The sequence below is a fragment of the Pinus tabuliformis genome, chromosome 5_1 (assembly GCF_031772625.1).
Source record: "Pinus tabuliformis cultivar Carrire ecotype Pingquan chromosome 5_1, CPIR1, whole genome shotgun sequence".
In the NCBI taxonomy this organism is placed as follows: Eukaryota; Viridiplantae; Streptophyta; class Pinopsida; order Pinales; family Pinaceae; genus Pinus; species Pinus tabuliformis.
This window is the reverse complement of record NC_142305.1, coordinates 965,389,366-965,407,391: the sequence shown is the minus strand read 5'-3', so window position 1 is coordinate 965,407,391 and position 18,026 is coordinate 965,389,366. Positions and strand designations below refer to the sequence as shown.

Below are 18,026 nucleotides of genomic sequence, written 5' to 3'. Positions count from 1 at the left end.
AAAAGCAACTCTTTCCCCTTTATCTTCTAAACAAGAAATAGAAAGCAACTTCTTTTTCAAACCTGGAACATATAGAATGTTGTTAAGATGCAACTTTGATCCATTATCCAACTTCAATGATGTTGATCCCAGGCCTCTAATTGCATAGCTTTTGTTGTCACCTAATTCCACTGCATGAGAAGATGGCTCCTTTGATAGTGTATGAAGTTGCTTACTTTCACCTGTCACGTGTCTCGATGTTCCACTATCAATGATCCATGCATTGTCATCAGTAAGAGAACTTGTAAGGGCAACCAAGAATCCTTGACTCTTGACCTTGTTGAACAAGTAGTAGATGACCTTCTTGATCCAACTTCCAATAGTGTTGCAACCCATTCTTATGTAGTTCATCATAGAGGGAGAATCCATGCCAACAAAGTGATCTTCGACTCTTCCTGACCTTAGCTCTAATACCATGTTAGAAAATCACAATAATTATATTAGGGTTTGATTCTCCTTTCTTGATAATTACTTGTGAGTGTGTTGGCTTCTTTTACTTCTTTATTATCTTATCTTTCATCAAGCAATTACCATATTATGTGTGTATGAAGATCACAAAACAAAAGATATAAGACATAGGCACTATGCCAGGGCAAAACCCCCCTCGAGGGGAAAACCTAGTCAAGATAATTCTTCCTTTCAATACTATTCTGAGACTCTTCACCCTAGACCAAGACTAGACCTTCCCTCGACACCAAGTCAGCCTTCCAGATCTTCGACCCCTTCCAGCAACTTCGACTAGGCAGCAACTTCCGACAATAGGCAACTTTCTGCAATAGTGAAACTTAGAAGACTTTGATCTCCCAATCCACAGTGGGAAACATAGAGAGAGGCACCAAAAGCTCGATTTCTTTCCTCTCTTTAGACTTCCCCAAACACACACTTATTTCAGCTTCCCGACAACAGACTTCACACTTCTCCAACTACTTTTGAGATATTGAACTTGCTTGAGAGATGATGCTCCAAATGACTTTGACTAGCTTGTATTTATAGGCTTCTTGTGGGTCGAATTAGGGTTCTTAGGCCGACTTGATGTGGAGGGTACATAAATCATATTTGACTCAATACTAAACCTTTTTACATGATTCAAAAGCCCAAGAAGGGTCTCTTTGAATATACAATGACTCTATAAACTCAATATTAATCCTAGGAGTCCACAATGGGGACTTTGACTAATATAATGATGACCCAAGCATGAAACCCATGCTTTAATAAGTCATTGTTACAATAATAAAAATTCTTTTCTTTATTCTTTTGACAAGTACATTAGATGATGACTCAAGTACATTAATGAATATTGAACATAGTTACATTTTCCAACGCCAATATGGACAAAATCACTTAGGATGATAGGATCAATGACGAGATATGAAATGATTTCCAAAGCCCATTCAAGGAGAGGCTCAATTAATGGTTCAAATGCTTCAAAGTACGCTGAAAGGCTCCCCAAGAAAGACCTATGAAATATGACTAGACGTCGGGCTCAAGAATGCTCAATAATGATGAGTGCTTAAGATCAAGACTTCCAATCAATGTTATCTGAACCAAACCAATGATCGAACTGAAGAACTTTTTGGACCGGGAATTGGTTGGAACCGGACCGGAACTAGTAAAAAACCAGTTTACCAGAAACACAAAATATTCATATTTTAAAGAATATATATATATATTCATGTGCATCCATATGAATCCAAACCATTTATACACAAATATGCAAAAGCTCTCATTTACATAACATGTAAGGGCGCACATAACCAAAATAGCATCGAGTGCAATCCATCTCTGATTAAAAAATACATCAACAAATAGGCTTTAGATGGCCTCTAGCATAAAAAAAATCATGCTAAAACAAATGCCTACTTATTATCAAAATCATTGCCTATATTGGGGTCTTCGTCATCAATATAACCATTTAGGAAATAAGATAGAAAAAATATAGCATGTCATGTCAAGATTTTGTTTGAGTGAAGGGTACATTTTTAGTAGAGTCATGATAGAGGAGTTCGACAAACAATGCCACTAACATCAAAGTAGACAGAGGGCTTTGTGCTCTTTATTAAATACTAGTTCCATACCCTCATACTTGACAAAATCCAATGGAAATGTTGCAATCCCCCCAATCCTGAAATCTTGAAAAACTGTTAAGTTTGTTGGATTTTGAGTGAAATCTAAAATTCGACTTTCTCCATATGAAATCCAATGAGGTTGGAAGTTGGAACCACTCTCAAACATCCTGAGTCATTATATGGTAATGTTAAAAATTTAAGTAAAAGGATCAAAATGAAAGATAAAGGAGAATGCCACTTTTACCTAAAATGAAGGATGCTTAGAGGAGACACAAATGAAGAAATTTCGCACCAAGCCCTAGAAAATCTCCTTATCCTTAGAGGGACAAAGAAAAAAGGAAGGAAAAAGGTGAAAGAATGATATTTTGTTGAGTTAATGTGATTAGCAGGGATTCTAGACCCAATGCTTGCCTATTGGGAGAAATGGAGTCAAGATCAACCATGAGATGACAATTCACTCTTCAAGGAGAGCTAGAAGAAATTTCACTGCCGTAGATGCAGCAACAACAAAACAACTTCTAGAATTTTATACTTCAATGACAATTTTATGGAGTTTCAAGGATGCATATTAATCAATCCTCTAGGAACATTCATTCATTCTTTATCTAATGAGTAACACATGCAAAATTCCAATAGTTTTCAATGGTTCAAGCAATTCACATTAATTAGGGCACATTTAATCACAATAAGAACAATTACCATACATTAGACATTCATCAAAATAGAAACATAGCATCGTATGGCACTTACAAGATAAAGAAGAGTATATCCATGATTCCATCCACAATATTGCCAAAAAGAAGCTCCAAGATATACAACCAATTTATCCAAACATCATAATTCATCAAGAAACATCCAAATTTCGTCCTCTACTGTAGGTCCGAATTCTTTTACAAGAGAGATCCCAAAATCGGAAGTGTGATGAGTTACAAATGAGGCTCATCTTTAATTTATATGAGCCTTTAGCAATTCAATTTGGTCTAATTAGCCTAATAAGCCCCTAAAAATCACTTTAATGTGCAGAATAACAACCCTATTGGTGACAAGCTCACCAAATAGCTCAAAAGTGTGAAATAAGCCTTCCTAATGTGGTCGAAATGATAAAATAATGGTGCAAAAGGGTTGTTGGAAGGCCAAGATAGGTACACCATGTGCCAAGATGAAAATGAGGGCTCCCAAAATGATGACTAAGGGGTTGGCTCCTTGGTTTCCAAGAAAAACATTTGTGGTGCTCCCAAGTGGTTGTGGGTCATAATGAATGGTCTCATGGGTCTCCAACTGGATCAAACATGTCGATGCTCCATCAATAAGGGCTAGAATGATGCTACAAGCCCTCCCACGTCTCTCCGGATGAGACAACACCCCATATGGGTCTTGGATCAACTGCCAAGTGTGTGGCTGGGCATTGTGGTCCAAGTGCATCATCATCTCTATATGGCTGGAGCATGGACAAGCAATATGTGGTGCTAAAGAAGCCCGTGGTGTGGCAATGAACACACTGTTGTGGTGGAGGCCCATGGCTCGTAATGCTTTACTGACAAGTGCCATTATGATCCTTTGGAGGGCTTGGATCTCATATAGTGAGGCCAAGCCCAAGATGAAGACCCACTTCCAATCTTCTATGAGATCCAATGCGTCTCCTCACCTTCCAGTACAACAATTCACTAGTGCAATTGAGTAATTAAGCTTGCAAATTAGGGGCAAAAGTGGATACTTCATTGTGGCATGCCCTTCCAAATGGGCTTTAGAGTGTACAAGTGTCACCAAGCTCAACATGAGAGGTTAATAAAGGACCCTATTAGGTGGTTTCAACATCTAAGGGAGTGACAAGTCCATGGTACATCCATCAAATGATAGGGATAATGTGAAATGATGGTGGAATGGAGTGGGGCAACAGAGAAGGCTCCAAGCCACATGCTGTGGTACAAGGGTAGCTACAATGAGGGGAGTCCACACATTGGGTGTATGGATGTAGAAGGGAACAATCGTGGCACATGTGTTACCCTAACCTTTATTTTTCCACCCTTCTTCATATGCCTTTTGCTTTTTATTGATTTTTCTGCTTTTTAATTGCTCGGGGCTCCAGGGAACATAGTTTTAAAACTTCAACTCGGATTTAAAACCTGTCGAGGGTCCACTCCGACTCGGCTTAGTTGATTTCAATGACTTGGTCTTTGTAAAAAATACATTAAATATTTTTTTTTTTATGAAAAAACATAATTTTAAAGATTTTCATTCATGTTTCCAAACTCAAAGCATTAGAATATAGAGAGAAGACAACATATGATCAAAGTATGCTCATGAATATATCTATTATATCAAAATGGCACCTAGTGCACTGTCCAATACATGTAATATATAGAGATCAGAACAAAAACACATAACCAAGGAGGCTCTAAATGGCCTCTACAACAAAACATCACTAGTCACTACTGCTAGAGAAGCCAACATCATTTGGCTCAGACTCTGAATCAGAGTCAGACGGGGAAACCCATGGCTCCTCCTCCTCATCAAGATCTCCAACTGCAATTGTAGTAGTAGCACTAGCAGGCGCAATAGTGGTACGTTGAGATAGATGAGCTACGCGATTGCGTCGTGGCTCAGTAGAGGAAGTGCCTGCAACTGGATGACTTGGGGTTGGGCCTGGTACTAGTGGATCTTCATTTAACTGAACATTATGTTCATGTAATGCCTCCATCTCTAAATCCAAATCTAGATTAATATCCTCATCAGGGTCAAACTCTGCTAGTTGACTCTCCACTACCCAATCTAATGTTGGATCAATATCTTTTAACACAATGGGATTTGTATCAGGGCTTTTGTTCAAAATTTGGTTGCATCTTAGCCGAAGGTTGTATTGGACATAAACTAGATCATTTAACTGTTTTTGTTCCAAACGGTTTCTCTTCTTCGTGTGAATCCTCTCAAAGACAAACCAATTGCGCTCACACCCAGAAGCACTGCAAGTTTGACTCAAATACAGATTGCAAACTTTTTCAATTGAGGACAATGGCTACCAAATGCCTCCCACCATTGTGTTGTAAAAAACATAGTTGTGTAATGAGTTAGCTCAACAAATTATATCAAAATTTCAAATTATAAACAATTTAACAAAATAAGAATTTGAAAATTGAACTTGTCTACCTGGGTCATCTGCGTCCCTTAGCATGCGCTCAAGGCACTCAATTAATCCATCTCTATCCTCCCCAGTCAAAGCTTCTGCCTCTAGAGCTTTATAATGATACCTTGGATTCAGAAAAAACCCAGTTGCATGTATATGGCAATGGAGTTGATTGTTCCATCTTTGATCAATGATTTCTCAAATGGGCCCATACTTAGCCACTCTATCCTTGTATGCTGCCTTTATTTGCTCCTTTGCTTGATCCATAGCCTCATAAATGAAACCCATAGCCAATCTTTCCCCATCCACCAACCACAACACCTTAACTAGTGGCTCAACAACCTTCACAATCTCTGCTGCCTTTTTTTAAAATATTTCTTCATTAACTTTCTTTCTCACATCTTTGCCATCCTATTTGCAAGCCCATTGACATTCATTCCATTCATCACTGGAAAACATCCTCTGCAAGTTTCTATGTTGGGAAAGCATAGATTGCAATGTCAAAAAGTGAGTTGCAAATCTAGTGATGATAGGCTTAACAAGATCCTTGCCCCCTATGTTTTTTCTCATCAGGTTCAAAATCCATGAGTGATTGTAGATATACTTTGTTATGCTTTTGGCATGCTACACAATGTTCTTGATCCAATCTATTTTACCAATATCATCAAGCATGAGGTCTATGGAATGTGCAACACATGGGGTCCAAAAGATGGTTTTGTGTTTTTCCTCTAAAATTTTACCAGCAAGAACATAGTTAGAGGCATTATCTGTGATGATATAAACCACTGTTGATAATATCGGCGATATTCGGAAATATCGCGATATTTTCGGCAAAACGATATATCGCCGAGAAAATATCGCGATATTTTCTGTTTTGAAAATATCGCGATATTTTCAAAATATCGGCAAATATCGGAAAATATCGGCAAAATATCGCGATATTTTGAAAATATCGGCAAAATATCGGCTATATTTTAAAATTTGAAAAAATTATTTTTTATGCTTGCCGATATTTGCCGATATTTTGCCGATATTTTCGCCGATATTGCCGATAAGATATTTTCTGGACCCTCGCCGATATTTTGCCGATACCGATATTTTCAACACTGATATAAACAACATTAGCCACCCCCACTTGTTGAACAACATCATCCAAAAGCTGAGACAACAAGTGTGCATCTTTCACCTTATCAGATGCATCAACTAATTTTAGAAACATGGTTCCCTGTGGGCAAAAGATAAGAAAATTTATGATGGTATGGTTCCTTTGATCAGTCCATCCATTTGACATGATGGTACATCTTGTTTTCACCCATGAGCTTTTGAAAATTTTCAAATATTCATCAATGGACATAACCTCTTTTTGCAAAAGAGATCCCCTTAACTCATGCATAGTAGGGCCTTTGAAGCCCTTTCCAACAACAAATATGGCATCAAACATAGGTTCATAATATGGTGAATGAGAAGCATTGAAGGGGATATCAACATCATACCACCATTTAGCTATGTAATCACATACAATTTCTCTCAATTCCTTCTTCCATTGGTCATCTAAAGTAGGCTACATTTGACCTCTATTAGCTTGAGGACCATGTGCACTATCAGAGAGAGAGAAGGGTGTGACTATGAAATAACTTTTGATATCACCCTTAATTTTAATTTTACCCTTACCCTTTTCTTAAATAGACTCGAAAGAGGGAGGAACATAGCGAAAGGGGTTGGATGCATCAGTGCAAGGGATAAATGAAGAGCCCTCATAATCAAAATTGAGGTTGGCAACCATCATGTGTTTTATACTCCTCTTCCTCCCTATTTCAGCCTATATTTTTTTTTGCCTAGCTTTTTCTCTCTCAAACTTCTCAATTTTTTCTAGCAACTCCTTCCTAATATCCCCAATTTGTCCCGCTGGTGCTGCACATGGAACAATTTGGCCTCTAATACCAGCTAAGTGTTGTTTCAACCTATGAATGCCCCCTCTACCTCCCTTAATTTTTTTATGACAAAATTTGCAATGCATTTGATTATCAATCATCTCAGCATATGCCCAAGCAACATCTTTCATTCTAGGAGCCATTTTCTGATATTTGGACTTGGAAATGAAAGGACAAAAGTTTGAAAATGAAAAGATAAAAAAAAAACAACTCTTCAATGTTCATTTCTTTTAGAAAAATTACTCTTTTCAATTTCCAAATTTGCAAAAAAAAAACAAGGGCAAATTTGAGAAGTGAAAAAAAAATACCTCTAGGCTCTAGCCTCCTCAATGCTGCTCCAAAAACCAACTCCTCATTCTGCTCCAATGATTGCCCAAGAAGCTCCTCATTCCTGCTCCAATGATTGCCCAAGAGGCTCCTCATTGCTGCTCCAAAAACCAACTCCAACTCTTCACAAACTCCTCACAAATGCTCACACAAATGCAATGAGATAGCTATGAGGAAATGTGAGGGGGTTGGGTAACTTTTATAGGCTTGGGAGAGGGTAGATGCATTGAGGAAAACCTAAAACCAAAAAAAAATCGCCTTTCAAGTCCGTATTTCCCTCCCTTTTCCGTCGTGGACCAACTCAACCTAGTTATGATGGGCTCGGTCAAGTTAGCAGGTCCGTTATGGAACCAAATGAGTTGATGTCCGGCTCGACTGCTTTGGTAACGGACCAGTCTTTGAACCGATTTTTGTATCGAGTTGGCTCGGGCAGGGTCTGGCTCGGTCGACCAGGTCGAGTTTGATTCAGACAGACCTAGTTTTAAAACACTGTCAGAGAATGAGAGCATGATGTGCATGATAAAGCAGTGCTCACCTCCTTAAGATTGGGCAGTTTATCGCCCACCAGGGGTTGGGACAATCATGGGTTCCTTAATGATGCAGGGGGAACACATAGGGGCCCTAGGAACCAGGGTGATGGCCATAATGATAGGGGGTAGAGCTCATGCTTGGCTTTTTCCCACATGCTAAATTCTTATGTCCCGACCATCTTTTGCATTTTATGGTACATTTCCTGTTGTAAGTGGCAAAATTATGCTTTTAACTTTCTTTTTAGCTGCATCAACCTTTGGGGCATCGTTCTAGGCCTTGACCCAAAGTGTCGACAAGGGGAGGGGGAGGTTAACTCCTTGTGGATCCAATGTACAAATGTGGACCTAGATGGGAAAAATGTGGAAATAGGTTATAATGAGCAGAGGGTAGTGAGATATATGGTGTTGGGAAGCGGGACCACACAACCAAAATTAGGGTTTTCCATGTAGTGCCACTCCTAAAGCTAGTAGCTAATAAAGGAGATCCCACTGAACTAGGATACAAGATTAACCACCAAATTGGGACAAGGGAACAAGAGTACAAACCAAGCCAATTCTTTTCGCTGAATCCCTCCATTAATCCATGTCCAAATGTGTCCAAGAAAATAAGCAAATATACCCAACTACATAATGAAAGGCATACCTTTGGGGTTGGAAGGCCCACCTTCAAACATATGATCATGACTGTTGGGCGAGGGCACATAATAGCTGGCTCAAGAGGTGGGGAATGGTGGTACATCGAGCTATTTGGTGGTTGCAAGGCGCTACTGATTGCCGGCTGAAGACATATCTAGGACAAAAATTCCTCTATAGGAGTCACCCATTGGTGGTGGGTAACAAATTTCATTACAAATCTTCCCAGAATAGGAAGCAACATGATTCCATCATTGTTGTGGTGGATAAACTCACCAAGGATGCCCACTTCATTCCAATGAAGTCAACACACAAGGAAAACAATGTTGCTAAGATTTACAGGAGGGAAATTCCTAGACTGAATGGTGTGCCCAAGGAAATTATTTCAAGCAAAGATCCCAAGTTTAAGTCCAATTTTTGGATAGGTTTATTTAAGAGATTTGGACTAATTTAAATTGTAGCACATCATACCATCCATAGTCAAGTGGTCAAACAAAAAGAGTTAATTAGGTCATTGAAGACATGTTGAGGATATATGTGATGCAAAAACCATTGAAATGTGAAGAATATTTGCACCTGAGATAGAAAAATTATACAGATAGGAACATGTCAAACACGGAATTTAAAATTGGCGACCGTGTCTTAAGCGTGAAGGCTTCCTTGAGGCTGGGCAACTGTGCGAAGTTGGCAGATAAATATTGTGGACCATTTGAAATCCTGGAGAGGATTGGTCCAATGGCATATAGGATTGCATTACCATAATCCATGCACATTCATAATCTCTTTCATATGTCATTGCTTAAAAAGTATGTTCCTGACATAACAATGTAGTTTATTGGAATATGATTTAGGTGTAGCCTGAAGGAGACTTTTAGGTCCAAGTAGTGCGTATTTTGGACGATAAATTTAAGGTGCTTCAGAATCAAGCCGTCGCTTTGGTAAAGGTGCAGTGGACCCATCTTGGTCTGGAAGATGCTATGTGGGAGCATGAGGATATAATGAGGGAATAATACCCTCATATTTTTGGATAAACTGTTGTATATATTCACACACACAATGCATAAATAAGGGGGAGGGGAATGTAACACCCTTGCTCGACCCCTGAGATGTAAATAACATGTATATGTGGAACTAGGATGGTGAGCAAAAGACATCTTTTAAGGGGTTGTTATGCCCATGTGCATGTGTGTTTTTGTGTTGTGAAGGGCCATTGTGCCTGTATACATGTGTTCATGTTTTGGGGTTGGTATGCTTGAGTGCCCTGGTGCACATGTTGCTAATTATATGTGTTTTGAGGCTAGAAGCCTTGGAAATGTAATTTTTTTATTTTATTTTTTTGACTAGAAGAATCAACAACTAGGCCCTGATACCACTATAACCTCTAGGTGCCTACATATGCCCCTTTTGTAGACACGGGTAAGTCGAAGGAATTTGAACTCCGAATCTCTTGGTACAGAACACTTCATTTTCACAACACTTGCCAATTGAGTTGTCCTTGGGGGCTAATAATACATATATATATATATATATATATTTAAATCACACGTTTGATCACTACCTCAAGGTGCCCCCATGGCTTCAAGGGAATTTCTCATGGGAATTGAACCATGGGCCATGGCTCCAAGGGAAGCTCTCATGGGAATTGAACGATGGGCCATGGTCAATGGTGAAAAAATCATCACTTTCCACCATTGGATCTAACCCCTTTGGAACCTAGAAATGTAATTATGATAATACATGCATGTTAATAACAATATAATAGCTGCAGACCGTAAAGACGTAAAGAGTATGGGGGGCCGAGACTCCATGGATGGGTAAAAAGAGGCACAAATCATTTAATAATCGTTAAAAAAGTGTGCATGCATATAACAAAGGTCCATTAAGTGTTTTTTGGAAGTGCTAAGTGGCATAAGAAAGGAATGCATATAAAAAGAGGATTTTGGCATTGTGAAGGGGGGATGATTATTCAAGTTCATTCATTTTGTTAGACAACCATGGAAGCATGGAGATAGTATGGAATGGAAGCCTTCAAAGGTACTTGGAAGACTCGTGAGGGTAGTGGAACTTCTGGAAGCCACAAGAATTTGGAACATTCCTGTCTGGCTGAGTAAGACACCATGGAAGGTGGTGACACAACCCGAGGGATTGCAGTTATAGAGAAGGGTGTGCACCACTTGGGTGCAAGCTGATGGGGAATGTGAGCTTGCTAGTTAGAGGTTGTTAAGTTTGGTACCTTGGTTGTATGAAGGCTTGGAAGGGTATTTGGAAGGCTCGTGAAAGCAGTGGAATTCTTGGAAGTCGTAGGACTCTAGAACATCCTTAGTTGATCAAACTAGGGGTTGATGGGGGATGGTAGTTGGAGACCGTCAAGTTTGGTACCTTGGTCGGTTGACTGTACCGAGCATGTACTAGTGATTGAGTGAGCTAATGCCCATGGAGTTGAATCCTCAGCTCGAGGGTGACCCACTGTTGAGAGAAAATGAACAATGTGGTCTATGGTTGGGAGGAATGTCGAAGGTCTGTAGCTAGTTGGGCACAAATTAAAAGATAAGTATTAGACTTCTATAATTATTTTTGCTGCAATATTTTATATGTTTAGTGAATTGTATCTTGAATTTTAATTAGGATATTCATGTAGAATATGCATGTTCATAAGTAGTGCATTTTAACATGCATTTTGTTAGATGAGAATTTGCTAGAAGAAAGGGAAATTTTCAAAATACAGGTTGTCAGGGGTAGCTGGCATGAAATTGAGCCTCAATAGGAGGTTGTAATAAGCTAATAGTGGGTTGGGGGATATTACAAGTGTTGAGCTTGGAGAGGCCAAGAGGGCCAATGCTTCACCCTTTTTGACCACCTTTGACTTGGAGTGTTGTATTTTGGCCACCTTTACTATTGTCATGTAGCTAACCAACATGATCTCTTGCTTGTGTTGGATTTGCACAGTCTTGGAATTTTGGAACCACTATGTGAGGAATCGTGCTTTATGGACACTCCCAAGGTGCTCCCTTGATGCTCCCTAGATGCTTCCTTGTTTCTCCCTAATGGTAATGTTAAATTCTTAAAGTAAAAGTGACATTATCCTTTATCTTTCATTGTCATCCTTTAGCATAGTTGTTCTATAATGCTTTCCCACATGTTGAGAGATCCATTCCTCGAGTTCCAATGTTCCAAAGACAAGTAAGGAACATTCTAAAATGGCAAGGCCTGGCCATAGGAATATCGGTAATGTGGTCAATGTTCTTGTGAAGTTATTACTTGCCAAAAATGGTAATATTCCAAGGACATCATTGACACCCCTCAATATTTTGAGGACATCTAGGCCAATGTTGCAGGAGCCTCCCCCCACATGCACCAAACTCTAGATTTGTGCACCGTGTGGAATTGCGCTTCACGCTGGATTTGCATGGGTCCTTGAATTTTGGAATTGCTATGTGAGGAACCGTGCTTCTTGGACACTCCCAAGGTGCTCCCTTGATGATCCCTAGATGCTTCCTAGATTAATGGTAATGCTAAATTCTTGAAGTCAAAGGTGATGTTCTCCTTTATGTTTCATTTGCATTCTTTTACTTAAATTTTTAACATTACCATGAAATGACTTAGGATGTTTGAGATTGGTTCCAACCTCATCAGACTTCATATGGGGAAAATAGAATTTCGTATCCCATTCAAAATTCAGCAAACTTAATAGTTTTTCAGGATCAATGGGATTGCTGCATTTCATTAGATTATATCATGTATGAGGGTATGTGAGTGGCATTTAATCAAGAGCACCAAGCCCTATATGTACCCCAATGTTGGTGGTGTTGATTGTTGAACTCCTTTGTCATGGCCTTAGTAAAATTGTGCCCTTCACTCAAGTCAAAATCATTAATCAGGCGTGCTAAGTTTTTTCTACCATATTTAAGGCTTGGATTAGGTAGTTTGATCAAAATTGGGCAATGTTGACTAATGTCCGTAGAGAATCGAGGTAGAGACGAAGGCTAGACAAGAGAAGAATCTAGATTCTAGATGATTGATGCTCGAATAATTAATCATTTATGTACCATGGATGCCATTTCTATCTTGATTTATGTACAAGTATTTATGCTTTGATGTATTCTGCAACTAATTTGACATTCTGGATGGTTTTTTGAATATAAATGCAATGATATATATGTGTGTGTAAAATAGACACTTCCAAGATGCTTCGCTTTTGAGGATTTTTGGAAAATGATGCTTTTGATACTTCCCTTCCAAAAAACACACCCGCTTCATCCCCGCTTCGTGCAACATTGGTCTAGGCATCCCACGACTTGGTCAGTTCTAACTGGCAGAAAAACATGAGTGTAACAAGTATGTTTTGGTGCCTAATTAGCCCGGAATGGGATGCCATTTTATGAATTTGAGGGTAGGCTATATCTGTTTTTGCCTTTTGATTCAGCAATGTATTGGAATTGATTTTCAGGATTTGATACGTTTGAAGCAACTTATCTTTTTTTGTGTTGATATGTTGCGTATGCATGTATTTATGGGGTTGGGTGATTCTTATGGTTAATGAACTTTTCCATCAGATCCTACCCGAATTCTTTTACCGAAATCCTATGAATGACCTTAGGGGTTGAACCTGGGTTATAGTAGAGATGTTATTTTTGTGGAGCGGCGAGCCATAATGAATGGTTACCTTCTAGATTTTTTGTTTTTGTTTTTGTTTTTTTCTTATTTTTATATGTTTCTTAAATTATTTCTTACCGATTGTGTTGGTGGTCAACTTATAGTAATTGTCAACAAACTCTGATTAAAGGAACTTTCTAGAGATGAAACTTTCTAGTAGGTGGAACCTCTAGTAATTATTCCTACAATTATTGCTTTCAGACTATATCAAATGGCCTTATTTACTAAAGTTGGCTTCAATACATAGCAGCCTATCTATCTGTAAGGGGGTTTGGGTGGGTACCTATCATGCCTTCTCACTTATAAAGCAACATTATCCTCAATGTAGGAGATAAGGAATTGGTAAAGGATCTTTGTTGTTTACCATGTGGCCTTGGCTATGTATCCTTTCATTGTATCAACACATCTTGGATAATGCACTAGTGCAGACAATACTCTTGTTTGTTGAGGATGGCCTCATGCTGCAACCAAATGGAACATTCTTTGTCTAGTTTTGAAAGGCTAGTTTGAATATGGAAAATAGTTCAGATCACTTTCTTGAAGCAGGAGACATTTAAAGTGGCCAGGAAGCTCCAGTTTGTTAGCCACTTGGCCATTAAGGCTGCAGACAAAGGAATACCTGGCTCCCTTCTTTAAAATGATATTCTAAATGACATTGATCAGCTTGTTGCTTCATTCGATTATGAAACATTACTAGATTATCCTTAAGAGTGCAGAGACTATCAATTTGAGTTATGAGAGTTTTGTCTACCACCTGTACCTTAGAGGCCACTGGTGAGTAGGATAGTACTGTTGGGGTCTTTTGACGATAGACAACCTCAAAGGAAGTCATTTGAGTGGCACCATGATAAGTTGAATTATACCATGATTTTGATAGAGGCAACCACTAGACCCATTGGGATGTTCTCTTTGAAGTAAAGCACCACAAATGTGCTTCTAAGCACTTGTTGACTACTTTAGCATGACGATTAGTTTGGGGGTGTGTTAGCAAAAATTATCACCCCTTGGAAAAATTAAAATATCTGATGAATCCAGGATAAGAAATGTCCATGCAACATTATAGGAAAATTCCTTTTTAGTGTCACTAGCAAATCTCTCTTTCCATTTGGTCTGGTATATTGCAAGTTCAGGGGGGTGTCCCTAATGATAGCAAATACTGTTTTCACCTATAAATCTGCAATAAAACATGTAAAAAACAACAAAGGAAGGCAGTTTTACCAGCAAGTTAGTGGCCAAAGAAGTTTGTAAAATACTTAGCAACTTTTTATATGGAAAATTAATAGGTAGAAAGCGTATTTAAATGGCAGATTTCACCAATGAAAATAGCTCAAAACTTTTACCAAATTGCATAAGATACCATTGAGACATTGAACAAACCCAATGAGAGAGAATAGATCATAGCCAAGCTTTATTTTGCAAAGGCCAAAAGGCTGGCTGCACCAAGATGACTATTACAAAATTGATGACAATGATATTCAGACACAATATAGTAGAGGCTAAAAGAGAGAAGAAAGAAAGAATATGGAGACGAGAGTAACAATGCTATTTGATCAAGACTGATTTGTGAGCTTGTTCTCCACCTGTATTTATAAGACTTCCCCCCCCCCCTCTAGTTCTTTTAATTCACATGGGCAAAGTAGGAGGTAAAATTGCCCAAAAATGGCACTTGAAAAAAGCATGTAGAGTTAACCTACCATTCAATGAATTGAATTGGAGAAGAAAAACTTAGTAGCAATTTAGCAAATGATTGAGTTCAATTGAAGTATCTTTGAGTTGTGGTGAGATACAAATATCTTTGAGCACAATTTTAGCTAATATGACTTTGGTAAAAAGTAGCTTGGAGTATTTTGAGTAAATTCAATATGTGATAAAAATATGCTCAAAGCAATTTTGGCTAATCAGACTTAGCATATGTTTTTTGTTGTTGAGGAAAAAGTGGACTAAGAAAAGGAGTGAGTAGAAGACCAATGTGCACTAGCAGAGAGAAAATAGTGTGGAGGAAAAATAAATTGTCATTTTTGCTACATCACACTTCCAAAATAATTTATCCATGTGCTTTGCCACTCCATTGATGACTTATTTGTAAATATCGTCTTTTTCCCATTCCATAAACTGCCACATGTGACCTTGCTATAAATATATATGCCAAAAATAGTAGCCCACCACCTAAAAATAGGAAAAAGTAGAAACTATCTGGAACAGATAAGGGGGCCCTGGCATATATAGTATGCCTAGAAATAGGCACTACTAAAAATAGAAAACTGCGCTCATGTCCACAACATTATACTCAATAGACTCAAAATCTCACGCGGAATCCAAATCATATGTTCATGTCCACTATAATGTCTCTATTGACCTCTATCTACATATTCTCACCCATTGCACATGTGTGCTCCCTATTAGGCTGACCCCTATCACATGTACATTAAAACCCATATATATCTTCTTTGGGGTCAAAACATGGTATCCTCCTTTGAAATGCTTTATCCTTGAAGCTTTGTAGCTACAAAATGTTATGTTCCCAATGCATCAAATAACATGATAAAACTAGAATACATACAATATGCACCAAGTGTGAGAATGGAGTACGACTCCCAAATAGAAAATAGAAATTATACAATACCTCGTAGCTGCCCCAATATGCTATATATCCAAAATCATATGTCCATGTCTACTATAGTCACTCCCATATCTACATCTCACCCATTGCACATGTGGGACCCCTGTTAGGCTGACCCCTATCACATATACATTCAACCTCATATGTATCCCACTTAGGATTGTCACACTACAACATGAAAAACATGTGCCCATATCGGTTTTGATTAAACCTTTTTCAACCTTTTGTTGCATTTATTCTAAATGAGCTAATCACAAAAAGAAAAAAGGGGGCAAGGACGGAAACCACTTTTGGGTAGGAAAATGTAGTGAAATGTATGGGAAATGTTTTCCATGTGTTACCTAGCCATTTCAGTCTGGGAGATTTGTATGGTAGTATGATGAAAGAATGCTGCTTTAGTGACATTAATGTTTACCTAGACGAGTTTTGTGACCTTGCTTCGGAGATGATTAATTGATTTGGTCATATTAACTGACATGCTAGTTTTTCATATCTTACTTTGATGAAATGCTTTTACTGTCGAATGCTTCTGATTCCTGAATATGAATTCTATGTCATTGTTGTAGCTGATCAGAAAATGCTTTTGAAGGTGTTCATTTTCAAGATGAGTTCCTAGGCAGTTCAAACTCTAAAATATAGGCCACAATATCCTTTTTACGTGCATTACATATCATGTTTTTGTCTATGAATTAATACTGGAATGGCACTAGGTTGTACTGTTATTGACTCTTTCTTGTACATTTTCATGATATCTTCTCTACATTTATAGTATGCTCGTCTCTTTTCCAGAAGAGGAAGCCTGCTCCCTCTGCTGAAGTAAAGGAAATAAAGCTATCATGTGCAATTTGTATGGAGAATATGAAGGAAGAGACAACAACCATATGTGGACATGTTTTCTGCAAGAAATGCATAGTACGTGCCATTGAAGTTAACAAGAAATGTCCGACATGTCGTAAGAAGTTGACAATGAAAAATATTCACCGGATCTACATTTCTGGCAGCGCATGACATTCTACAACTGAAATTGTGAAGTGACAGTTAGTTGTTTTGAGTGTTTTTTTGCTTACCAGCCTTATAGAAATGGTTGTTGGTATGGATCTCATGTGGTTTCAAGCTATTTTAAATTTTTGGTCTATTTATAAGACTTTGTCGACTTGCTTCTTGAGTGATCAATAATTTTTGCTGTTGTCAGCAAAGTATAAGCATAACCTTGATGAACAATTTCTTTATTACATAAATCTGAGAATTGCTTCACTAAATGTGAAGTTCAATTTGGAACAGCTAAATGTCTTTATTACACACAAATCTGAGAACAACTTCACTACATTATTTCCCGACTTTTTGTTGGAGGTTCACTTTGGACTGAATCATGTAGTTCACTTTGAAAATTTTGAGCAGTATTCCTTGTATTAGGTGTTCTATAGAAATCTCTGTCAATGATGCTGGATTAAGCTACTCTGTGGAATTAAGTCATGGTTTCATTGCCGCATATTAGTTGTTGAAGGCATACACATAAATTTGCGCATTTTCACGCTAAATATGTAATAATTTTTGCTGTCTCAGCGGTTGAAAGTTGTAACTAGGTTTGGTCTTTATAATTTTCATTGTCATTATGTATTTATATTTTATGTAAAAGCAAAAAGAAACAAAAATAAATTTTAATTTTCAAGCATGGGTTTCATGTTCAAATCAAATCATTATTTTAGATAAGCATGTTCTCCGTGCTTTTAGGATTTATTGAGTCAAAGAGTCAAAGTACTATTTGTTCCTATTGTAAAGAAAAAGGAATTTTTTTTTTCTAATTGTAATTAGGGTCAAAACTGCTTCTCGATGCCAAGTCGGCCCTGCCCCAAAGAACATTACTATTCGAACTCCTCTCGACAATTATAAATAGAAGGAAGTTGGAGCTCATTTTGGAGACACAATTTTTGCATTGATTGGTTCTGAAATATTTAGAAGGAAGTTTGAAGTTGACGAGAGAAGGGTTTCTCAAAAGCTCAAATGTGTGGAAGTTCTCTCTTGATACATCTCTTGCTGAAGGTTCATTTCTGATGCTGTACATATTGCTAGTTTCTGGCTATTGATGGATTTATTGTGCAGAAGGAA

At 38.1% G+C, this 18,026-nt stretch overlaps 1 protein-coding gene across 3 annotated transcripts in view; it reads left to right on the top strand.

The window, feature by feature from the left end:
* The window catches only part of LOC149167975 (uncharacterized), a 159,849-nt gene extending 142,532 nt beyond the window's left edge, over positions 1-17,317 (top strand). For all 3 annotated transcript variants that reach the window (XM_089433277.1, XM_089433275.1, XM_089433276.1), the window contains exon 5: positions 16,710-17,317. In XM_089433277.1, the coding sequence (XP_089289403.1) occupies positions 16,710-16,928 (219 nt within the window). In that variant the 3' untranslated portion in view covers positions 16,929-17,317. The remainder of the gene's footprint in view (positions 1-16,709) is intronic.
* Positions 17,318-18,026: the final 709 nt, after the last annotated feature.